Below are 25,861 nucleotides of genomic sequence, written 5' to 3' on the forward strand. Positions count from 1 at the left end.
GTCGACTTTCAACAGCTGATTCTGAGAACTGACCCAGGACTGGATCTAGGATCCAGGCCTGGAATTACAAAAGTAATCTATAAAGTAATCTGTTGCATATAATTTGAATTTATCATTGAGCTCAATGTATTGTGTTTAGAAATAGAGTTGCCTACTGCAACTACTTGTAACTGTTTACTAAAAAGTCTATTGCATATGCAAAAGTATTTTTATGAAACATCTCCTGTCGAGAAAGTATATTTTAATTCCAAGTGTTGGTTCTAAAATAAAACAAGCATATATTTTTTTTATACAAACCATTGGCCTAGAGTTCAGTTATTGAGTGTGTGGAACTATTTGCTGACTGAGTGTGTACAACAAATGCTTTAAACTGTCCTCTGATACTGCCTTACTGCTCGACCAGGCTACCACTTTGGAGAGTAAGGTTATATCTAACTTTAACCTCTGTTAAACCCTTGGGGTCTGTGGACTCTGTACACTCTGTACCTATTAACCCCTTCGACGCTCATGACGGAACGGTTCCGTCATGAGCGTCGGTTGAGCTGTGCTCATGACGGAACCGTTCCGTCATGACCACGCCCGCGCAGGTAACGGTCAGCACAGCGGGGGAATCCGCCCCGCATGGAAGGGGTTAAGGAACAGTATATACAGAGCCACTTTCTCACAATGGTTGTAGCTGTTTACACACAAGTCAACCTCTAGATAGTTTAAAAACACACATCCGCTTGCTCATGGAACTTGTTAGTTCCTTGAAGCTACTGGGTGTGAGGCTAATTGATACACTCCAACCAACAGTGCACAACGTAGACCGTAAATCCCTAAGATCTGTACAACCGAGAAGACCCACTGATAGTGTACCATTATTGACTTCATCTGGAGGCATGCGCTCAATGAATGATTCATCAGTAGGAATAAAATCCAATACCACTAAAATGTCACAGGCCAACACCGGTAGAGCACATCTTGAAAACCGATTGGAACCCAAACTGGCTGGCCTAAGTCAGAATAGTTATCGGCAGCTCCCCTTGCACCCTAGTACATCAAGGAATTCAGGCACGCTGTTATCTAAGGATCAGGGTCTTTCAACCTCACACCCGAGTACTTCTCCAAAGCTCAAGTTTTCTTAATTAATGTTCCTAAAATAACATCGAACTATTCACGTGAAAATGAGCAGGACCTGATAAATAAAAGTATCCATTGGTTACGACATGTGAGGAACTGCAGATCAGTTATAAGAGAGGACATATATTCTGCGACAAGATATGTGATACATGGCTCAAGCACTGATTATGTGAAACTTGGGCTAAATACCACTGTTCTTGCAGATAACCTAGTATCTTTTGACCTTAGAACATCTCATTTGGCCTCTTCCAATATAAGAATAAAATATAGCCCCCCCATATCTCAAAGCAGAACTGATATACGGTCTAAAGTCCCCACAATCAACGAGGGCTCTATCCTGGATAGGGTAGATTGATGCCCAAAGAATGGTCCTATAACATTGCAGTACGAAACAGTGTTAGATACGGGAGGGAACATAATGACCACCAAAATGTGCAGGTCACTTATTTCGAGGATTTCAGTACTATCACCAATCCCAGTTTAACTAACCAGACGTTATCCCTAGCTTCCTGGAATATACCCGGTCTGAATTCTAAGATAGCATCAGCCGACCGGTCAACATCCATTGAGGACCAGGATATCTGGACTTTTCAGGAAACCTGGACAACAGGTCCGATTTTTCGCCCTGGGTACTTAAACTTTTTCAAACCAGCAATTGCCGGCCATAAGGGAAGGCCCTCAGGCGAGCTTACCACATGGGTTAGGCAACATCCAGGCTACAGGGCCGAGGAGATCTACATTGATACTCCCGACATTCTGGCCATCATTATACACCCTAACCAAGGATTCGGTTTGTTGGTTGTTAATATTTATGCTAGAGGGATGGCTGGAGGGAAACTTTCCAACACAGTTTCCCTGTTAGAGACTTTTTTAGAAGAACAGAAAGGAGACTACAACATGGTGATAATGGGTGATTTCAACTGTACCTTCGAGCCCCTAACCCACGAAGATGGTGGTAATGGTAACGAAGAGGATGTACAGTATCCCATCTCTAACCCTCCCGCTAATAAAGAAGTGGTCTGAGGCAGTCCTCCAAATGAATAGCCTGTGTCTGGAGAAGGGCCTAAGGGCAGTGAATGGCAGGTCTTCATCCGATTGCAGTGCATCCCACACATACTGCAATGGTATAAGAGGGAGCCGGATTGACTATATTCTTATCAATATGGAGATGTGGTCATGTGTGATAGACATGGCGGTCTCAAAAAGAAGTGAGGGCGACCATGACCCACTTTTGCTAAAACTACAGGTTCCGGGGATAGGCTCTCAGCCCCAGATAATTGAAAAGGTGACAGCAGATCTCATCCTGGAGAATAACACGAGAAGGGTGAAGTGGGCAACAATATCAGAGAACGATAAATCCCTCCAGCACATGAAGAACTCAGTGGAGCACACGCTCAAGACTCTCTCTGCTTTTGAAAATCAGGTCGATATTAATGCAGCGATTACGAAGGCACATGAAGAATTATTTATAGAGCTCAAGAGTTGTTTTATCAAGGAACATAAACCCAGTAACACAGCCATTGCAAAACCTGCCAACTGGTACAATAAGGACTGCAGAGCGGCATATCTGAAACTATCCCAAGCCATTAAAACAAAATCAATGGAAAAGGTAAAACTTGCCAGGGTAAACTACAAGAAAATACAACACAGAGCCAAGAAGGAGTTTGATGAAAAACGATGGGAGGAACTTCTGCTCGCAAGGAGAGAAAAAAGGATGCAGAATTTTTTGCAAACAGTGAAATGGGGTAGTGGTGAGCATAGACAAGTCCCTGTCAATTACGTGGCACCAGCACAGTGGATCTCACATTATGAAGCTCAAGTTGCTGCTGCAACTGATAGTACCACTCAATGTCCAATTCCAAGATCTGATAAAATTGTAACCTTTGATCTAGGGGAGGTAGGAAGAGCTCTAGACGCGATACCCAAAGGTCGAGCACCAGGCCTGGACTGTATCCCGGCTGGCTTGTTTCGGCATGACAGAGATAACTGGATAAAATACATTCACATTCTTGCTAATGCAATTGCCAGTGGGGCTCCAATCCCAGAATCTTGGCGTGGGGCGGAAATTTTACCAATTTACAAAAAGGGGGATCGCACATGCCTGAGTAATTATAGGACAATAAGTTTAATCGACTCCTTGCAGAAGATTATGTCCAGGCTTGTGTTGAGTAGGATTCAATCATGGGAAGGTGATAACGATGTCTTATCCCCGCTCCAGGCTGGTTTTTGCCAAAAAGTGAGCACAATAGATCAGGCCTTTAGGTTAATGAAGGTGTACCGGCGCACAGCAGTGATTGCGGGGGGTACCCTCTTTGCGGCTTTTATAGATCTTAAATCCGCGTTTGACTTGGTGCCGCGTAACAAACTATGGCGAGTATTTAAAGATCTTGGGATGCCAGTTGAACTTCTTGCATTGTCGTCAAGCTTCATGAGTCTAACTTTACGCAGGTACGCTGGGGGTCGCAGGGCAAGGTTACAGATAGGCTTGACGTATCAAAAGGGGTTTGGCAAGGGTGCGTTATGACCCCTACACTCTTTTCCTTGTTCATTGATAGGGTTGTGCACTACTTCTCGTCACATCCAACGGATGACCCCTCTCTTGCGGGTGTGAAGATACCGCTACTTATGTTTGCCGACGATACCCTTATCCTATCTAAGACACAAGTTGGGTTGCAGTGTGCTCTGAATAGATTTGAGACCTTCTGTACAACTATGTTTTTGAGATTCTATTATTGCTCTCCTATAGGTCGTCCTCCATCGCTGTGGTCACTTTTCCCACAGTTCGATTATTTGGGAGGTAGGTGTTTCCACCTCACCACGATGTGCAGATGCAAGTTTTTTGGTCCTGAAGAATTGCCATGCGATCCTCCTGACGAGCGAGGCAAGAAACATGTTGACCTGTACAAATACGAGTAGAGCGTAAATATTTTGATTTATCACAGTCACATATACACTACTCTACCTTTGTTTTAATGAGGCAGGGAACCTAATTGAATAAAGGCCGCTTATTGGATTCCCTGACCTGTTTTAATCACTGCACACACTTTTTCACTACATTTACTCACATTGGGCCCCTCACCCCCACTACACCATACGGCGTGGAACAAAAGATCTCCGCCAAAGAGCCCCACATTGGGTGCCCGTCGGGTATTGCAGCGCCGACCCGACGAGGAGCAGGCCCAATGATGAAGCATGACACCTAGCTGGCTGGGTGTGTGAGGGCCCTAGTTCCCAACAGAGGAATTCCCCTCTCACTTTGTAACACTAGTTGGACGACCCCCATAGTATTAGTTAACCTGGCTCTCCCCGCTTAAGACTCTCATAAGGAACTTCATACCCTCTTGTTCTACCTTCTGTAGTGACCATGAGCTGGTGGTCAATGTTGATCGAACTAAATTTATGACTTTTCACAAACACAAAATGGTACAAGGGAGAGTATTCATGAATAACGTTCAGCTGGAACAAACAGATGTGTTTATTTACCTGGGGTGACCCTGGCCAATAAGTTAAGTTGGAAACCTCAGGTAGATCTAATGACTCTTAAGCATGTTCAACTAGCATTGGCCTTATTAAAAGAACATAGACTGTCCCGAACGAAGCCGGTAAGTCCAGCACTAACAATTTACAACGCAAAGGTTAGGGCCTATATCCTATATGGAGCGGAACTATGGGGCTTCGAAAATGTTTCCTCTCTAACTGTAGCGCAGAATGAGTTTTTGAGAACTCTAACAGGCCTCCCCCAATCTGCCCCCCTCAAACCCCTGTATCAAGATCTGGGTTGTTGCTCCCTTGAGGACATAGTCCGATTCAGGCCACTAGCATACTGGAGAAGGATCTGGACCACTCCGGAGCTGGTTCATTATGCTGATGCTCTGAAAGATGTAAGAGGAGCTGATACTTCAAACAGTATTGCATGGCTACAAAAAATAAAGTGCACCTTGGTGGAAATGGTGTATAGACATCTGTGGGAGAATCCCGAAAGTAATCTATTTCCATCTAAAAAATTATTTAAGGAAGCCTATTGGGCAACGGTAAAAACAAAGTCCATGTTATGTACCAACAACTCCTCTCTTTCCAGTGTCTTTTTGAAACATAAACACGACACTAAGTTTGAGAGTTTTTGGGACCTCATACTAAAGCCCCCAGACAGAAATCTGTACCACCAATTTAGGGTTGGCTCTCTTCCGTTAAAATCATGTATGCTAAAATGGCAAAGTCCATCGTCCTCCAGATGTGATTCCTGTCTAAAGCAGGATGAAACAGTTCTCCACATCCTGTTTGTGTGTCCAGCCTACAAGCGCCCCAGGAGTAAATGGCTCAGGCCGATTTGCATTAATATGGGCATAAGATCAAGCATCGTTCCATATGGTATACTGAAAACCAACACACATGAACCCATAGTAGTGGCAACAGCCAAATTCCTGAGCTGGATGTGGGGAATCAGAGCTCAGTGTCTGAGGAAATAAAGGAACATCGAGAGGCTCTTTAGGAGCCAAATGAGTGGTTGAGCCCACACCATTGCTTGCCACTGGGCTTAGTGTTTACTAGCATATGGAGATAGCTCTAACACGGTTTGATTTAATAAGTGTTTTTATGACCAAGCACATACGAGATAGCTAGACCATGAGATGTGAAACTGACTGTTGCATTTTATAGTTTTATTGTTTTTAATATTAACTTATCCAACAATCTCTTACGGATTTTTTCCCTTACGAGTTACAGTTATTATGAAACTGATGTATTTTTGTATGAGGTTTATAATTGTTGTGTTGTTATTATATGTGTCTTTAATGATTGTATGAATCGAAATAAAGACTACATTGAAATTGAAAAGTTTACATAATGTGCCAGGTGCCCACAGACTGTGCCAGGTGCCCACAGAATGTGTCATGTGTACATACTGTGCCAGGTGCTCACAGATTGTGCCAGGTGGCCACAGACTGTGCCAGGTGCCCACAGACTGTGCCAGGTGCCCACGGGCTGTGACAGGTGCCTACACAATATGCAATGTGCCCACAGACTGTGCCAGGTGTTTACATACTGTGCCAGGTACTCACAGATTGTGCCAGGTGCCTACAGACTGTGCCAGATGCCCACATAATGTGCCAGATGCCTACAGACTGTGCCAGGTGCCCACAGACTGTGCCAGGTGCCCACGGGCTGTGACAGGTGCTCACATAATGTGCCAGGTGCTCACTGATTGTGCCAGATGCCCACAGACTGTGCCAGGTGTCCCAGACTGTGCCAGGTGGTTACAAACTGTGCCAGATGCCCGCAGACTGTGCCAGGTGCCCACATATTGTGCCAGGTGCCCACAGACTGTGCCAGGTGCCTACAGGCTGTGACAGGTGCCGCATAATGTGCCAGGTGCACACAGACTGTGCCAGGTGCCCACAGACTGTGCCAGGTGTTTACATACTGTGCCAGGTTCTCACAGTTTGTGCCAGGTGGCCAGAGACAATGTCTCAGGTGCCCACAGACTGTGACAGGTACCCACATAATATGCCAGGTGCCCACAGACTGTGCCAGGTGTCCCAGACTGTACCAGGTGTCCACAGACTGTGCCAGGTGTTTACATACTGTGCCAGGTGCTCACAGATTGTGCCAGATGCCCACAGACTGTGCCTGGTGCCCACAGGCTGTGCCAGGTGTCCCAGACTGTGCCAGGTGCCCACAGACTGTGGTGCCAGGTGCCATTGGGCTGTGACAGGTGCCCATATAATGTGCCAGGTGCACACAGACTGTGCCAGGTGCCCACATACTGTGCCAGGTGTTTACATACTGTGACAGTTGCTCACAGATTGTGCCAGGTGACCACAGACTGTGCCAGGTGCCCACATACTGTGCCAGGTGTCCCAGGCTGTGCCAGGTGTTTACATACTGTGCCAGGTGATCGCAGATTGTGCCAGGTGGCCACAGACTGTGCCAGGTGCCCACAGACAGTGCTAGGTGTCCACAGACTGTGCTAGGTGCCCACAGAATCTGGCAGGTGCTCAGAGACTGTGCCAGGTGCCCACAGACTCTGGCAGGTGCCCAGAGACTGTACCACGTGTCCACAGACTGTGTCTGGTGCCCATGTGCTGTGCCAGGTGCCCAAAGACTGTGCCAGGTGCACACAGACTTTGCCAGGTGCCCACAGACTGTGCCAGGTGCCCACAGACTGTGCCTTGTGCCTACAGACTGTCCCAGGTGCACATAGACTGTGCCAGGTGCCCAAAGACTGTGCCAGGTGCCCAGAGGCTGTGCCAGGTGTCCACAGACTGTGCCAGGTGCCCACAGACCTTGTTCGGTGCCCACAGACTGTGCCAGGTGCCCACAGGCTGTGCCAGATGCCCTCAGACTGTGCCAGGGGCCCACAGACTGTGCCAGGTGTCCAGAGACTGTGCCAGGTAAACACAGACTGTGCCAGGTGCCCACAGACTGTGCTAAGTGCCCAGAGGCTGTGCCAGGTGCCCACGGACTGTGCCAGGTGCACCCAGACTGTGCCAGGTGCCCCCAGACAGTCCTCCGTGGCTGAGCCTTCGAGGCAGAGGGCGTCTCTCCCCACACACCTCAGAGGGGACTGACTCATGCAGATAAATGGCAGCCGCTTGTCTCCCTCTGACCCAGCCCCTCCTCCACCACCCATGCATCTGCTGCTGACGCAGGAGGCGCAGGGGGGCAACGGGCATTCACTGGGGTATACAGCACTCTGCCTGGCTAGAGTCGGGGTGGGCCCCTCTGTCAGGTGTGTGGCAGGCATGCTACTGGTGGTGGGAGATGGCGAGGTTGTTGCTGTGTCTGGTGGGACCAGCAGGGTTGGTAGGGGGTCAGGGGTCAGTCAGGAGAGTGCTAGTGGACAGGGACTTTGTGCAGTAGAAATCAGAGGGTTGGTGGTGGTCCTAGGGCTGGTGGAGAAGAGGAGCCTGGGGTGCAGGTAGTGGAGTTGGTGGTAGTGATGTGTGAGGCACACCCCTGGTGCCTCACTAGGTGCTCCAGCTTGTGGTGCTTTGCACGAGGGGCCTCTCTGGTGCCTCACTAGGCGCTCCAGCTTGTGGTGCTCATTCGAGGGGCCTCTCTGGTGCCTCACTAGGCGCTCCAGCTTGTGGTGCTCATACGAGGGGCCTCTCTGGTGCCTCACTAGGACCTCCAGCTTGTGGTGCTCACATGAGGGGCCTCTCTGGTGCCTCACTAGGACCTCCAGCTTGTGGTGCTCATACGAGGGGCCTCTCTGGTGCCTCACTAGGTCCTCCAGCTTGTGGTGCTCATACGAGGGGCCTCTCTGGTGCCTCACTAGGTCCTCCAGCTTGTGGTGCTCACACGAGGGGCCTCTTTGGTGCCTCACTAGGACCTCCAGCTTGTGGTGCTCTGCACAAGGGGCCTCTCTGGTGCCTCACTAGGACCTCCAGCTTGTGGTGACTGCGCGAGGGGCCTCTCAGGTGCCTCACTAGGACCCCCAGCTTGTAGTGTTATGTTTGGGGAGATCGAGTAGTACCCAAGCGGCCGAATTCTGCAGTGACTGGCGTTTGGAAATCTGCCCTGTACCAGCTCCCAAGTAAAGAGCATTGCAGTAATCTACTCTCGACAAAACTAACGCTTCAACAACTGAATGAATGAATGAATGAATTCTTTATTTGTGTGGTTACTTAAAACCATTACAAAAATGCAGCATTATAAAATAACAGAATAAGAATCTAGAAATCTAAAATCCAGAAATCTAAAAAAGAAAGTATATGTGCATGACATTGTTAAAATTCTATAATACTCAAATGGAGACACTGTTCCTGAGGAGGGAAAGGGCAAAAGAGACCAGTTCGGAAAGAGATAAAAGAGACGAAAGGCCTAGGCTAGTATTAGGCCCAAATAAGTTTAGATCAGGTGGGGGGGCATACCTTAGTTTCTCTTGTTGCCCTCACACACCCCGAAGGATGTCATGCTTCATCATTGGGCGTTTGCTCCTCGTCGGGCCGGCGCTGCAATGCCCTACGGGTCCCCCGAAGGGTCACTTTAGCGGAGATCTTTTAGAGAAAACGCCGTTTGGTGCATGCGGGTGTGTGGTTTGGGTCCTAATAAAAAGATGTGTGGTGATGGGGTGTGTTAGTGACGTGGTAGCCTAAAAATGTCTAAGGGTTACTGGAATAAGGTTTAATGTAAATAGCACCCTTGACATACTAAAAAACCCGTAGGTTGGGTGTTACCTTATTGGAAATGATGTGCCGTTAGGTAACTGGTGTGTGGTCATGTGGTCGACATGTTTCGCGCCCCAATGGTCCAAAAAAGGATCCTTGGCGCTTCCTCAGGACCAAAAAAGAGTGAAAGTGAATGTGGAATGAGGGGTACTACCCTCAGTTACTATCCGGGCGTACAATTCGAGATAGTACTGCTCTCTGTGTGAGAGTCAGGTCGCTCCAGGATAAAAAGCCTAGGTAAATATGGAAAGAAAGAGAAAGGAGAACATCCTGCCTATTAAAGAATGTTCACCTATCCAAGATATTCAAAAAACGAGTACATAATAAAAACATTCAAAAGGGATATCACCTCCACTCACGGGTGGTGGCGTGATGGGGTCTCAACGATAAGCTGCCGGGCGCCTGGGCCAGGGAAAGAGACCTGGAATGGAGACAGCCCGTCGCCGATCGGAGTCGCCCATTAGTCCAGGCACTGACCGTGGCAGAGATCAAACCAGATGTCCAAAGCCTCATGCGGCATGCAGTGTGTAGGTCTATATCATTAGGGTTCCTACTAGGATATGTTACAACACTCACCTAAAAACGGGGAGAATAATGCTCCATAGGTTAGGGGACCTAGCGTACACACCTTCTAGTGCTGTGAAGAAGGAATAAATGACAGGCAACTGCTAGTCAACCTTACTCATAATAAATCCAAACTTGTCTGAGCTGTCATATACACTATGTTTGAGTAAATGGCCACTCTCCTCAGTACCTATAAATGCGTTTTTACTCACAGTTTTGCTCCGGCGTGGCCTCTTCACCACCTACCCCAGTCGTCCTCCTACCTGGAATGGAGACGAGGACCTCTCCGGGTTTCTTTTGTAGTTCCCGCGTTGACTAATTGGGGCGATACCCGTGTCCGGTCGTCTACGAGGAGCAGCTGTGTTTGCGTTAGTGTGTGTTGATGCGCATGTGCGAAAGATAGACAGGCGAACTACGCGCATGCGTGTGTCAAAAAATGGCTCTGGCTAGCGTTCTGCTGTTGCCATGGTAATGTGCACAGTTCGAAAAAGCTGATCTCGTGCAGTAAATACGGCGTTCTAATGTGAACAGGTTGTATTATTGTTGGATCGTTATGGTGCCCATGTATGTACAATAAGTTGTAGACTCGGGAGAGTTTATTGTTTTGATGAGTCTCGGGGGCATCGGGGAGGGTGGGGGGAGGAGGGGGGGAAAGAAAATACGTAACTACATAACCAACCCTTCATGGTTTATCGGGTCGCTGCCTACCTGATTGATCAAGACTAAGGAGGGGAAAGTGGAGTTACGTGGGTAGGGTGCTCCTAGTTGCGACAAATCCCCCTAGGGAGGGGCAGATGGTGCCTCAGTCTTAAAGTCATTGTGTGACAGGTGACTCAGTGAAGCATATTCTAGAGCCTCTTGTCTCTTTTGAACAGGGTTGCTCAGAAAGGGAGGTATCACGAAGACAGAGGAGACCCTGGGCATGTTATGGCTTGGTATGAGCTCGTCATAATGTAGTTGTGGGTGTGTGCTGCTAATTTGACTCACAACCCCTCACGCTGGGTTATAATTCAGTCCATGGTATATCATCGTTCAAGCCCACCTCATTGGTCCGGAGACGATGTACCCAGCGTTGTTCTCTGCGCAGTAGGGTGTTGTTATTCCAATGTTGATTGTTTTCCAAAATTGTCCACTTGATGTCATCGCATGTATGCCCTTTTTCAATGTAATGATTCGTTAGTCTGGTTGCTGTTCTCCCCCGTCGGATCGTACTCCTATGTTCGCTTATCCTTGGTTTCACTTGTCTTGTGGTCATCCCCACGTAGCGCAGTGTACAGGGGCAGGTGATGAGGTACACACAGTTTTTTGTGTTGCAGTTTGTGTGGCTCCGTTGGTCCCACGTGACCTTGTCCAGCTCCAAATGTGTAGTGTGTTTAGTAAAGGGACATGCACTACAATTGCCGCATGGGTAATGGCCTTTTACAGCAGGGAGGGACCATAGCGTAGATTCCTGACGAATGGTCTTCACGCGGGGTCTCGTGTTGATCAGTTGGTCCCGTAGGTTGGTGGTCCTCTTGAACGCAAACCTGGGGCGCTCCAACATGAGATTCCCTGTGTTCAGAATTCTCCAGTTACGGTTCACAATGTTTTTGATTTGGTTTGACAGAGGGGTAAAGGTTGTGACACAGGTGATGGTATTATCGGTTTCCTTAGTCTTTTCTTCTAGTAGTGCCTGGCGGTTGTTGTTCCTGGCTCGTTTGCATGCTCGTTGTATAATCCTTTCTGGGTAATGTCTTTCTTTTAGATTAGATGTGAGGGAATTTGCTTGAATGTCATATTCATGGGTGTCACTACAATTCCTGCGAATCCGCAGGAATTGTCCGAAGGGCAAATTTTCCCTCAGTGCTTTGGGGTGATGGCTGTGAAAATCCAGTAGACTGTTGCAATCAGTCATTTTTCTGAAGACGGTAGTGTTGAGTTTTCCCCTTTCGAGGGTGATCAGTAGATCCAGGAAAGGAATTTCTTTTTCACTCTCTGTTTTGGTAAAGCGTAGGTGAGGGTTCAAGTTGTTTATCCATGTGTAGAATTCCTGGCAGGTATCCACACTACCCTTCCATAGGATGAGCACATCATCGATGTATCGTTTCCACGTTACCATGTTCTCTCTGTAGGGGTTATTCTCAGTAAAGATGTTATTCGCCTCAAAGTGCGCCATGTACAGCCCTGCCAGACTCGGCGCGAATGTACTCCCCATGCTGGTCCCTTGTATCTGATGGTAAATGGTGGTCTTGTACATAAAGAAGTTGTTCTTAAGGGCCAGCATGATCAGTTCTGTGATGAAGCTCGCAGGTGTATTGGTGGGTAAGTCTGTCTCGAGTAAGAGTTGTTCAACTACTTCAATCGTAGCATCTTGCGGGATATTTGTATACAATGCCTCTACGTCTAACGTTAAGAGGAGGTTGATGGTCTCGGTATTGTTATCGTTGATCTCTTGTATCAGGTTCAAGACGTCCCTGGTGTCTTTTAAGTAGGCCGGAGTCGCTTGGACCATAGGGCGGAGGAAGAAGTCACTGAACTTGCTCAGTGAGCCTATTCCAGAGACGATCGGTTGCTGTCTTGGATAAAAACAATCAAGTGATAATCAGTCTTTTGCATTAAATGAGTCTGTTTTAGAAAAAAGTGGCCAGGAGGCAGCCCCGGCAGGGCCCGCCTGACGGCCTAAGGGGGGGTGTCCATCAGTTTTGTACAAGTGTAGTGGACAAATATACCAAATTTACGGTATCGAATGCTGCGGTCAGGTCAAGCTCTGCCCCCTCCATCCATCACCTTGCGTTTCTCTTCCGTCGCCATACTCAAGGCTGATTCTGTAGAATGCCGTGATCTGAAGCCATGCTGAGTGGAGTCAAGGATGTTATTATGAACCAAATACTCTGTCAATTCCAGATTCATGGCCTGCTCCAGGATCTTAGAGGGTAGCGGGAGACAGGATGTTGGGCGATAATGTTTAGCCTCCAAGGGATCAAGCGTGACTTTTTTCAGAATCGGCCTGATGCAGGCCTTTTTCCAAAGCACTGGAAAGACCCCTGAGCTCGTGATCTCATTTAATAGGGGGGTCAGGGATGCACTAACCTCCTCAGGAGCCAAATGTAGTATGTAAGGGGGGCAAGGGTCAAGGGGGGGAGCCAGACTTGGTTTGTAACAGTAGGTCTACAACTTGTTCTTCCCCTAACACTGGGAACCGTGATACACTACACTGAGTTGCAATGACCTCCTCCACCTCTTCGCAGTTCCCCCCAGGGGCATCTACAGTGTTCAGGAGTTCATTGAAGACTGTATGAACTTTGTTTTGAAAAAAAGAAGCCATTTTGTCCACAAAGTTTTGATCAGGCACAAATAAAGTGTCTCGCGGGCACTTAGACAAAGCTGTCACAGTTTTAAATAATTCCTTAGATGAATTTGTGGCCTCCTGTATTTTGGTGGTAAAGTATACGATTTTAGCTTGTTTTATAGCAGCCTTATATTCCTCTAAGGCTATGTTTTAGTCCTTCCTATGCTCCATACCGTAGTCAGACCTCCAAATACGTTCCTTGCGTCTGCATTTGACTTTAATTGTTCTAAGCACCGCTGAATACCAGAGTGACGTAACTTGTCTTCTCCTAGGGTGCTTAGTCGCTTCTGGTGCCAGCCTGTTCACTGCGAGACTTAGCCAGTCTTCAAAAGTTCTAGCTGCCATATTGGAGTCTGCTATAGCTGGGGGGTTCCTTGCCAAAGCTGTGATCAAATCATTTTTATGGATTAGTTTCCAAGGTCGAGATTTCACCAAGGAAGATCTATTCCTATGACAGCTGCTAGTTGTTGAGATCTCAGCATTGAAATAGACTGCAGGGTGATCTGACCAGGGTACTCGCCGCACACTCACCGCTTCTGTGTTGGTTGTTAGTAAAAATACCGTCCAGCGTGTGGCCCGCTTGATGTGTTGGTTCCAATATGATCTCACTCAACCCAGAGCCTGCCAGGCTGTCTAGCAGGCAGGAGGTGTCAGATTCATTATTTGCTTCTAAATGAAAATTAAAATCACCCAAAACCGTGAAGGTAGCAGTGTCTAAGCATGATTCAAGAAAGGTCTGCAATGAGCTAATGAATGAGGATCTCGTCCCTGGAGGCCTATAAATAAGTAGCCCCGGGAAGAGTTCAAGATTGTTTTTTTAACACTTAACCCCTTCGCCGCGGCACGAATTCCGCCGCGGCGCTGGGGGGTTTGGGGGCAGTGCGGCGCCGCTGTGCTCGTGACGGAACCACTCCGTCATGAGTCACGGGCGAGCTGTGCTCATGACGGAGTGGTTCCGTCACGACTCCGCCCAGGGGAACAAGCTTTAAAACGCAACTTTTACAACGCACTGCCATTACAACGAAACTGTTACAACGCAAATGCATTGACAACGCATGCCATTACAACGCAAGTCTTTACATCGACTTGCACTAGATGGCGTGCTAACATTAAAAATAGTGTAGTTTACTATCCAAACACCTTCCCTACTGTTACGTGGACTGGAGTTAGAATAGTAAATTACACTTTTTTAATGTTAGCACGCCATCTAGTGCAAGTCGATGTAAAGACTTGCGTTGTAAAGACTTGCGTTGTCACTGCATTTGCGTTGTAATAATTTCGTTGTAACAGCATGCGTTGTAAAAGCATGCGTTGTAACATCATACATCCCTCCGCCCACTGCGCTAATCGCCCGCACAGGCGGGGAATTAGTGCCGCGTGGGTGGAGCGGCCGCCAACGGCCGCAGCATGACGGAACCACTCCGTCATGAGCACACGGCGCCCGTGGCTTATGACGGAGTGGTTCCGTCATGAGCATGGAAGGGGTTAATGTCATCGCCTCTGCTTCCAACGTTGGTGCTGGCATAGTCCTCACAGTGTAGTGGGACTGATAGATCAGAGATATACCTCCCCCTTCTGCCCCTACCCTGTCAGCATGAGCTACCAAGTAACCTGCTGGCTCAGCTGCGTTCCAGTCCGGCTCTGAGGTGCAATTAGCCCAAGTTTCCGTGAGGAACACAAGATCAGGGTTTGCCACTTGAATCAAACAGTCAAGGTCGTACGTATGTTTGATTTTAGATCTTGTGTTCAGTAGGATATAGCTAATTACCTCGGAGCACTTATGAGCATGTGACTAAGAGCCCCTGATATTTTGGGAGACATTATTGTTGGTAAGAGGTGAGACACTCCCCCCCTCCAGTGTTGCATCTGTGCTTTATAGGTAGATGCTGTGAGAAGGTGGCCTGGTATATGCTGTCCACTAGTTATAGTGGGCACCTTGTACCAGTCCAAACAACCCTTATGGTGATAGGTTAAAGACAACCTTTATTGAAAGCGATCCTAGTGTTAGCTATGGAGAGCAGCCTTCAGGCTAAGTCTTGAAGGAATGTAAAGCAGCTTGGTTTACGAGTCTATAATCTCTTGAATGATCAAATGAAAGGACAACCACACCAGGTATATATTTAAAATATATGTATTTAAGATAAAACACACCCCTCTAGTCTCTAAATTAGTGAGCGGTGGCTGTGTCCACTCTGACTCACCACGAACAGCGTCTCGCCCCGTTGCCAGGACCCCATCCTTGGCTCCTGCCCGAATTTCACTCGGTTCCCCATAGTGGATACAGCCACCACTCACTAATCGAGTCTTGCGACTGACTCGTTTGGAGTCCTAATTTAAACTCCAACACGGACCTTCATTGCACTTGTTGCCAAATTTGTCTTAGACAGAAATCTATGTACTGTCCTAAATGTGATGTATACAGGCATGAATATAATGTCCTGAAGAGGATCCCTCTATTCCCCAGTAGGGATCGAAACGCAGTCGACAATATATACACTATACTGCTTGTGAATACAGTGTACACACTCTTCTGCAATGGTGTACTCTCGTTATATAAGTCTGCTATACTGCATGGTTCGCAGACCCATTTTCCTTGCCTGAACCTTTTCTTACATGTTGTTTGTTTAAATGTGGTAGCAGGACGCACGTTGTGTCCCACTTGAATTTTCTGTAATAACTTACTTCTAATTTGCTTATTGAATATTAAATTCTGTCCGGCTGGACAAAGAATATAGAATCTATTTAGTCTATATTTACTACACACTTGATCTGGAATTGTCTAGGGACCTCTGTCTTTAGAAATCTTTAACAAATCACAGGCCAACAGCTGAGCAGATCGAGAGCACGGGGAGTTAAAAAGCAGGATGTGCTTTCCCTAAATGCAGGCATAAGTTAACATACATACATGAATACATATAGATACTTATAGTATAATGGTAATATTTGCCTGTGGGTATAATGTTTTGTTATACTTGGTTGCTTAATTTGCTAAAATGTGACGGCATCAAGGTGTGAATGCATGTTCATCGGTTAAAACTTGTGGAAATTTACAGTTTTCCTAAAACACTAAATAAATATGGATACATTACCAATAGGATGGCCAAAAATAAATATGGATAAATACAGATGGAAATTTTAAAAAAAATCCATAAAACCGGGAGCCCGTGTGAATAAGGTACATGATCCTTCCTTATTGTTCCGGAAAAGAATAAATTACAAGGTTCTTCCTTGTTGGTCTGGTACCGATGTATAAGACCCTTCCTTATTGAGCGGAAAGAATAAGGTACAAGACCCTTCCTTATTGGTCCAGTGAATAATTAGGTACAAGCAGGGCCGGACTGGGAACCAAAACCGGTTCTGGCAAAGTGCCCGGCCGGCGCCCCGGGGGACTGCGGGTGCGGCGGATGGTAGATGCAGGGAGTGCGGCCTCGTGAGAAGGAGGCGGAGGGTAGTCTTCTCTTCTGGTGAAGAATCAGGTACAAGACATTAGGTACAAGACGGTTCCCTAATATATTTACTCTGCCCTCAGCCTGACACAGCAGGATCAGGATAAGCCAAATTTCTACTGAGTTTCCAGTAACTCATTAATAATTAGAGAACTCCCGCCGGGCCTCTCGGCGCTAGCCAAGAGCATGGCTGGTATTGGCTGTGAACTGGAGGACTGGAACTCATTGGTCCCAGTCTGTACTGCAGTTAGTGCAGGCCACAGCCTGCTTGATGGGGTGCCGGGACGTCCTTGTTTTCCTGAATGGTTCCCCTTAATTATCAGGGGCGTCAGCCCCTGGTCGCCCCACAGGCTGCTTTGAATCTGCCTGTGTCAGTTCCTTCTTGGTCCCCATCACATTCACTGCTGCACCCTGGGGGCTTCTTGGGAGGGGTGGGGTCTTGGCTGTTGTTTGGCAGACTACCCTAACACTGTCTTCTCTTCACAGGGCCCCAAGAGCAGAGACACATGGACCCAGCCCTGGCGGCGCGCCCCGGTACAGGAAGGCTGTCTACGTGGAGTATACCGATGCCTCCTTTACCCAAACCAAACCAGGGCCTGCTTGGATGGGTGAGTGCTCTCGGAGGGTCCCAGGGTGTGGGGGCAGATACCGACGCCTCCTTCACCCAAACCAAACCAGGGCCTGCTTGGATGGGTGAGTGCTCTCGGAGGGTCCCAGGGTGTGGGGGCAGATACCGACGCCTCCTTCACCCAAACCAAACCAGGGCCTGCTTGGATGGGTGAGTGCTCTTGGAGGGTCCCAGGGTTTGGGGGCAGATACCGACGCCTCCTTCACCCAAACCAGGACCTGCTAGGATGGGTGAGTGCGCTCGGAGGGCCCCAGGGGGTGGGGGCAGATACCGACGCCTCCTTCACCCAAATCAGGGTCTGCTTGGATGGGTGAGTGCGCTCAGAGGGCCCCAGGGGGTGGGGGCAGGTACAAACCCCTCTTTCAACCAAACCAGGGCCTGCTTGGATGGGTGAGTGCTCTCGGAGGGTCCCAGGGGGTGAGGGCATGGTCCGAAGCCTCTTTCACCCAATCCAAACCAGGGCCTGCTTGGAATGGGTGAGTGCACTCAGAGGGTCACAGGGGGTGGGGGCAGGTACAGACCCCTCCTTCACCCAAACCAAACCAGGGCCTGCTTGGATGGGTGAGTGCGCTCAGAGGGTCACAGGGGGTGGGGGCAGGTACAGACCCCTCCTTCACCCAAACCAAACCAAGGCCTGCTTGAATGGGTGAGTGCGCTCAGAGGGTCACAGGGGGTGGGAGCAGGTACAGACCCCTCCTTCATCGAAACCAGGGCCTCCTTGGATGGGTGAGTGCACTTGGAGGGTCCCAGGGGGTGGGGCAGATACCGACTCCTCCTTCACCCAAACCAGGGCCTGCTTGAATGGGTGAGTGCGCTCAGAGGGTCACAGGGGGTGGGGCAGATACCGACTCCTCCTTCACCCAAACCAGGGCCTCCTTGGATGGGTGAGTGCACTTGGAGGGTCCCAGGGGGTGGGGGCAGATACCGACGCCTTCTTCACCCAAACCAAACCAAACCAGGGTCTGCTTGGATGGGTGAGTGCGCTTATAGGGTCCCAGGGGGTGGGGGCAGGAATAGACCCCTCCTTCACCCAAACCAAACCAAACCATGGCTGCCTGGATGGGTGAGTGCGCTTGTAGGGTCCCAGGGGACCGACGCGCAGGGACATTTTAGGAATTATGGGGGCCATGGGCCAAACATATTGTTGGACCCGGCCTCGTGGCGTGGTCCTTAACCCCCTGGATTGTGCCCGTTCCCCGCCCCGGCCTTCACGGGCCACCCGTCTGAACTGCACCAAGACCCTTCACCCGGAGCTGCACGTGGTCGCATACTCCTCGTGGCTCCGCCATCTTGTTGGCATCCACGTCACACCGTGCCCCAGCCGGCGCGACCCCGCTCAACCCAGCCTCGACCCCAGCGAAGCCCCGCCATCGAGGCACCACGAACTAGCCAGGGGGTGCCGCAGGAACCATTCATCGCCCCCGGCGGAGGACAGTATCGATGGGACCCCCAACTGTCCTCCCCTCTCGAGGTGTGATCGCCCGGCAACTCCCATGGGCCTGGCGCCTCTCCTGCTGGGCGTCTGGCCACCTCCACCCGGCCACTCCGCCCCCTCGGGCGCATAGGTCCGGACATCAAAGGGCTCCAGACCTATATCTGGGGCGACCCCACCACAGCTCGGCAGTTGTATCCCGGAGTCGAGAGCCCTGCTGATTGAATCGCGGCTGACCCTACGGAGAAGAACTCTTGTCGGAACCATCACGAGCCCTGCTGACTGCGTCGCGGCTCCTTCCTGTGAACCCTTTCTGAACCACCTGGAACATCGGAGCCCTGCTGACGCTGTCGCGGCCCAACCTCGCTGAAGCCTCCCTCGGAGCCCTGCTGACGACGTCGCGGCTCGAGCTGAGCAGAAACCATCTTGAGAGCCCTGCTGATTAGATCGCGGCTCTCCACGAACTGTACGCCAGAGCCCTGCTGACGCCGTCGCGGCTCGACCCCTCCGAGATCCGGAGGTCCTCCAGCTTGAGGATAAGAACTGGGCCCCAGGTACCCTCGTACCGCATTCCTGCCTGTTAGAAAAGGTAGACGGACCGGGAGGGTCGGCCGGGGTCAGGAGGAGAGGTCTCCGGGGAGAGCCGTCTCCAGCGATCGTACAGACAAGTAACTTCCCCCCCACAGACAAATACCACACCCGGATAAGGTTCAGTGATCTTTATAGGCACTTATTTAAGGTACGGTAAAATGGTACAAGGAGGTCTGGACTCAGGGGTCCCCTCGATTAGAGTCTCGTAAGGTAGGGAAGGGGGTAGCGGGACAGTCTATTTACCAATCAGGTAATTCGGACGAGATGGTGATGAGCTCACAATCCTCGAGCTTGGTGGTTAGGTGGTATGGGCCGCGGCAGCGCCAGCAGGTCCCGGTGCGGATGGTCGATACAACGGGCCGCGGCAGCGCCAGCAGGTCCCTGGAAGATGAACGGTCCGCGGCAGCGCCAGCAGGTCCCGGTGAGGATGGTCGTTACAACGGGCCGCGGCAGCGCCAGCAGGTCCCAGGAAGATGAAGGTTGCAGAGGGCCGCGGCAGCGCCAGCAGGTCCCGGTGAGGATGGTCGGTACAACGGGCCGCGGCAGCGCCAGCAGGTCCCAGGAAGATGAAGGTTGCAGAAGGCCGCGGCAGCGCCAGCAGGCAGGACGATGGTTCACAAGAGCGGGTTACGGCAGCGCCAGTAGACCGTCAGGGTTGAGTTCACTCGGTGTCTCTCGACTCCAGGATACAACTGCCTTCCTGCTCCGGAGCTGCCTCAGTTATAGGGCTGGTGCCCTTTGATGTCCGGACCCTCGCACTTGGAGGTCGGAGGGTCCGGGATGAAGGTGTCCAGACACCCAGCAGGGGGTGGAGCCAGTGCCCGGGGGAGCTGGGAGCGATCGGCACCTGGCGGGGGAGAGCCCTTGACACTTCGGTCTCCCATTGACCTGCCAAGTGGTCCGCTCACCTCCTGGGTGGATAGTGGTGCCGGGATGTCGGGGCCGGCCAGGCCCGGGGTTAGGGTCGAGGGGAGGCCAGGCGGCCGCGTGGTACAGGGTCCAAGATGGCGGCTTGACCCGGCCGGGAAAGCCGGTGGGGCTGGACCCCGTGATGAGTAGGGGTCCGAGGGCAGAGGGTCCGTCGGGGGACAGGGTACAGGTGCTGGTCGCGGGGTTATGCCAGGTGGCCCAGAGTCCTGGCCTTGTCGAGCGGGGAGGGCGCGAGCCGTCTGTGAGGCCTGTCCAACATGTGTCCCCCCCAGCTGAAGGCGGGGAGAGTCACCCATCTCCTTGGGGACTCTCTTCGTCGAGGCGGAAAAAGCGGGACAGGCCATCCGCGTTGGCGTGGTCTCGGCCCGGTCGGTGCTCCACAGTGAAGTCCATACCCTGCAGGGAAATGGACCAGCGCAAGAGTTTTGGGTTCTCCCCCCGCATCTGCATCAGCCATTGCAGGGGTCGATGGTCGGTCTGTACCCGGAAGTGGGTACCGAAGAGATAGGGCCGGAGCTTTTTGAGGGCCCACACCACTGCGAAGGCTTCCCTCTCGATGGTGCTCCAACGCTGTTCTCGGGCCAGGAGACGTCGACTGATGAAGGCCACCGGCTGGTCCTGACCTTCGGGGTTCAACTGAGAGAGGACGGCTCCGATGCCGTGGTCGGAGGCGTCGGTCTGCACCACAAACTCCCGACTGTAATCGGGGGCCTGGAGCACCGGGGCGGTGCACAGGGCGGCCTTCAGCTCCTCGAAGGCCGCTTGACAGTCAGGAGTCCAATTGACCCGCTTTGGCTGGTTCTTGGATGTGAGACCCGTGAGGGGCCCCACGATGCTGCCGTATTCCTTCACGAACCGCCGGTAGTAGCCGGTGAGCCCCAAGAAGGCTCGGACCTCGGTCTGGGTGACGGGGGGCTGCCAGGACTGGATGGCAGCAATCTTAAGTTGTAGGGGGGCCACCAGCCCGCTCCCCACTTGGTGCCCAAGGTAGGTCACAGACCCTTGGCCAATCTGGCACTTGCCGGCCTTAATGGTGAGGCCGGCCCGCTGGAGGGCTTGTAGGACCTCTTGGAGGTGACGGAGGTGGTCGGACCAGTGGCGGCTGTACACAGCGATATCGTCCAGGTAGGCAGCGCTGAATTCTTCAAGCCCCGCCAAGACCTGGTTCACAAGGCGTTGGAACGTGGCGGGGGCATTCTTCATGCCAAAGGGCATGACCTTAAATTGATAGTGGCCATCGGGGGTGGAGAAGGCCGACCGTTCCTGAGCCCTGGGTGTGAGGCCGATTTGCCAGTAGCCCGCCGTTAGGTCGAAGATACTAAGGTAGCGGGCGGCCCCCAGCCGGTCGATCAGCTCGTCTGCTCGGGGGATGGGATGAGCGTCGGTCCGGGTGACAGCGTTCAAGCCCCGGTAGTCGACGCAGAATCTCAGTTCAGGTGCGGTGCCGGGGGCAGCGGCTTTGGGGACTAGTACGACCGGGCTGGCCCAGGGACTGTCCGAGGGCTCGATGACCCCGATCGTGAGCATCTTGGCCACTTCCTCCTGTATGCAGGCCCGTACCCGATCTGGTACGCGGTAGGCCCGGTGCCGGACAGGGGGACTGTCCCCGGTGTCTACGTCGTGCAAACACCAGGGGGTGACCCCGGGGGTGAGGGAGAACAGGGCAGCGTACTGCAGCAGGAGGTCCCGGCAGTCCTGTCGTTGCTCCGTAGTGAGGGCGTCAGAGAGCCGGACCCCATCCACGGACCCGTCCTTCTCTTGAGTCTTCAGGAGATCCGGGAGGGGCTCGGAGTCTTCTTCTGTGCCACTGTCCGTAGCCATCAAGAGGCTTAGTTCGGAGCGCACAAAGTGCGGTTTGAGCCGGTTGGTGTGGAGGACCCGAAGGGGGTTCCGGGAGGTCCCCAGGTCGATGAGATAAGTGACGGGGCTTTTGCGCTCGACCACTTTGAAGGGCCCCGTCCACTTATCTTGCAGGGCACACGGTTCGGTGGGGGACATTACCCATACTTGCTGCCCCGGCTCGAATTCCACGGAGGAGGCATTGTGGTCATACCACCTCTTCATGTCTTCCTGGCTGGCCTCGAGGTTCGCCTTGGCAATCTCCCTGAAGCGCCGGGTCTGGTTTCGTAAGGCCAGGAGGTATTTGAAGACGTCTGGAGGGGTCGTTAGGGGGGCCAACTCCCAGCCCTCCTTCACGAGGCTGAGGGGCCCTCGCACAGGGTGTCCGTATAGGAGTTCAAAGGGGCTAAAGCCGAGGGACTTCTGGGGTACTTCTCGGTAGGCGAAGAGGAGGCACGGGAGCAGTACATCCCACTGGCGACGGAGAGGCTCTTCCAATCCCCCAATCATCCCTTTGAGAGTGCGGTTGAACCGCTCCACTAGTCCGTTTCCTTGGGGGTGATAGGGGGTCGTGAATCTGTATGTGACCCCGCATTGTTGCCAGAGGGACTTCATGTACTTCGATATGAAGTTCGTACCTCGGTCGCTGACGACTTCTCGGGGGAAGCCTACCCGGGAGAAGATCCCCATCAGGGCCCGGCCAACCACTGGAGCGGTCACGGTCCGTAGGGGCACCGCCTCGGGATAGCGGGTGGCATGGTCCACTAGTACCAAGATGAACCTGTGTCCTTGTGCCGTGCGAGGGTCCAGCGGCCCCACAATGTCTATCCCCACCCTCTCGAACGGGGTGGTGACCACCGGGAAGGGTTGTAGAGGAGCCTTAAGCTTCCGGCCACTCTTCCCGCTTGCTTGGCATGTGGGGCACGATCGGCAGTGGTTCAGGACGTCATTCCTCATTTTTGGCCAGAAAAAGTGGGTCACCAGTCGACTGTACGTTTTATCTTGGCCCAGGTGCCCAGCCAGGGGGACATCGTGGGCTAGGTTGAGTAGACAGTCTCGGAAGCGGAGCGGTACCACCAGAACTCGACTGGCCCCCAGCTCGGCGATTCTTTGCTCGCTGTAGAGCAGGTCGTTATCCCAGTAGACCCAGTGGGTTCCGGTGGTGTCCCCGGCGGCTTGGGTGCTGGCTTGTTGGCGAAGTCCCTCGAGGGAGGGACAGGTCTTTTGCTCCTGGCGGAACTGTTCTTGGGTGGGCCCCCCTTCTTGCCGCCACTGAGCCAGATCCGGAAGGTCCTGGGGTTGCGCGTTTTCTTCGGGGGCCGGGTCTGGGAGGTCGGCCTCGCCGTTGTCCTCTACGGGGGCAACCGGGGGCGGAGGTGCCGGCCATTCGGTTTCTTCTGATCGGGGGGCGGCCCGGCCGGCCATGGATCGGGTGGTTATGCAGGCCCAGTCCGGGAGGCCCAGCATCCCCAAGTGCTCTCTTCTCTCGACGGTGGCCCACGGGGAACTCTCGAGGTCATTCCCCAGGAGGCAGTCCACGGGGGCATCGTCCCGGACCGTCACTTTCAGTAGGCCGGAGACCCCTCCCCATTCAAACGGGACGCAGGCCATCTTGCACATGCTTTCAGAGTTATCTGCCGAGCGGACGGGGCAGAGAATGTTCGGCAAGATCTGCTCGGGCTTCACCAGGTGACAGCGGACGGCCGTCACGCTGGCGCCGGTGTCGCGCAAGGCCTCAGCTCTCTGTCCATTAATGGTCACCCACTGACCGTATTTCCTGGTGTTGGCGGGTAGGGGAGCCCGCGGAACCATGTCTCTTCCCCCTAAGCATGCCAGGACCATGGCGGCCGGTTCCCACCCTTGCTGGTCCGGCTCACACTCCTCGGGACCCTCCAACGACTGCTCCTCCCCCAGGGCAGCGGCAGCTACCTGGCGGGGTTTGGGCGTTTGGTTCAGCGGGCAGTTCGGATCGTTAGCGTAGTGGCCTAGTCGCTGGCATCTGTGGCACGTGACGTTGGCTCGGTACCCAGGCCGCAACGGGGGGTTGCCCCGGCCGGCCGGCGGCGGGGTGCTGGCCACGGTTGTTGCTGGCAAGGCGTCTCTCCCCCGCCCCTGGCCTCCTCCTCCTCCCCGAGGACGGTGCTGGCCTTGGTTGCTTCTGTTCTGGTCGTGTGGCCCTTTCCGGCCCACTCGGGTGCTCTCCCACCGGTCAGCTTCGGCGGCGAGCTGCCGGGGGTCAGTCAGCTTACTGTCGAGTAGGTGCTGCCGGAGCTCGACGAAGCAGTTGTTTGACAGGTGTTCCCATACCATGAGGTTGAAGAGCTGTTCGTAGGTGGTGACCTGACTTCCCTTGATCCAACCCTCGAAGGCCCGGCTGAAATAGTTCACGTATTCCACCCAAGTGGTACCTGGGATCCGGGTGCAATCCCTGAACCTCTGGCGGTACATCTCGGGCGTGAGGCCGTAGCGGGTGAGGAGGGCAGCCTTCATGTGGTCGTAGGACGACATTTGGTGATCGGGGAGCTGCAGCAGGGCATCGCGACCCTCGTTGATAAATCTCCCCCAAAGTCCGGCTCCCCAATCACTCCGGTCGATCCGGTGGGAGGTCATTGCGATCTCATAGGCCTTAAACCATTGTTGTATGTCGTCTTCTCGGACATACTCGCGGACCACATCCTTGGGGATGTGAACTTTTTTCTCAGTTGGTCCCGGGGTGTGTGGTCTTTCAGGCACCCCCAAGTCCTTATGCTGTTTGCGCAGTTCTATCTCTGCCAATTGGCGCTCGTGCTCGAGCGTTATCTTTTTCTCTTCCAGCTCTCTCTGTCTCTGTTTTTCTTCTCGCTCCTCTCGAATCCGCATATGCTCGAGGTTGAGTTTCTGTTCAGCTAACTTGAGCTCCCCATCCATCTTGAGTCGTGCCATCTCTAATTCGTGCAGTCTGACTCTGTCTCTTTCTCGTATCTCCTCCGGTGAGAGGCCCGTTCCCCGTTCCTCGGGAGTCGTGGCGTTCCCCTCTGGTGTAACGCTGTTTTGGTCGGAGGGTCTTGCGACCCCCGTTTCTGTCCACGACTCAAGGGCGTGCTTTAGGTCATCCTTGGTACTCAGGCCAGTGGTAGCAATGCCAAGTTCTATGCAAAATTGTCTCAGTTCGCGGTGGTTGTACTCCTCTAGTTTCTCCATTTGGAACTTCTCGGTGGAGCTGCTATCTTTGGTCGACATCGTGCTTTGTCGTGGGGTGAGCTACTCTCTGTACGATTACGCGTTGATTCGGATCCCGCCGCTGGCCACCAATGTTAGAAAAGGTAGACGGACCGGGAGGGTCGGCCGGGGTCAGGAGGAGAGGTCTCCGGGGAGAGCCGTCTCCAGCGATCGTACAGACAAGTAACTTCCCCCCCACAGACAAATACCACACCCGGATAAGGTTCAGTGATCTTTATAGGCACTTATTTAAGGTACGGTAAAATGGTACAAGGAGGTCTGGACTCAGGGGTCCCCTCGATTAGAGTCTCGTAAGGTAGGGAAGGGGGTAGCGGGACAGTCTATTTACCAATCAGGTAATTCGGACGAGATGGTGATGAGCTCACAATCCTCGAGCTTGGTGGTTAGGTGGTATGGGCCGCGGCAGCGCCAGCAGGTCCCGGTGCGGATGGTCGATACAACGGGCCGCGGCAGCGCCAGCAGGTCCCTGGAAGATGAACGGTCCGCGGCAGCGCCAGCAGGTCCCGGTGAGGATGGTCGTTACAACGGGCCGCGGCAGCGCCAGCAGGTCCCAGGAAGATGAAGGTTGCAGAGGGCCGCGGCAGCGCCAGCAGG

The 25,861-nt window shown here is 52.4% G+C and overlaps 1 protein-coding gene across 1 annotated transcript in view; it reads left to right on the forward strand.

The window, feature by feature from the left end:
• F8 (coagulation factor VIII) overlaps positions 1 to 25,861 on the forward strand; it is a 589,495-nt gene that overhangs the window by 144,263 nt on the left and 419,371 nt on the right. Inside the window, exon 2 of the mRNA XM_085630970.1 lies at positions 17,115 to 17,236. Coding sequence (XP_085487096.1) covers positions 17,115 to 17,236 — 122 coding nt within the window. The remainder of the gene's footprint in view (positions 1 to 17,114; positions 17,237 to 25,861) is intronic.

This window comes from Triturus cristatus, chromosome 10 (assembly GCF_964204655.1).
Source record: "Triturus cristatus chromosome 10, aTriCri1.1, whole genome shotgun sequence".
NCBI lineage: Eukaryota > Metazoa > Chordata > Amphibia > Caudata > Salamandridae > Triturus > Triturus cristatus.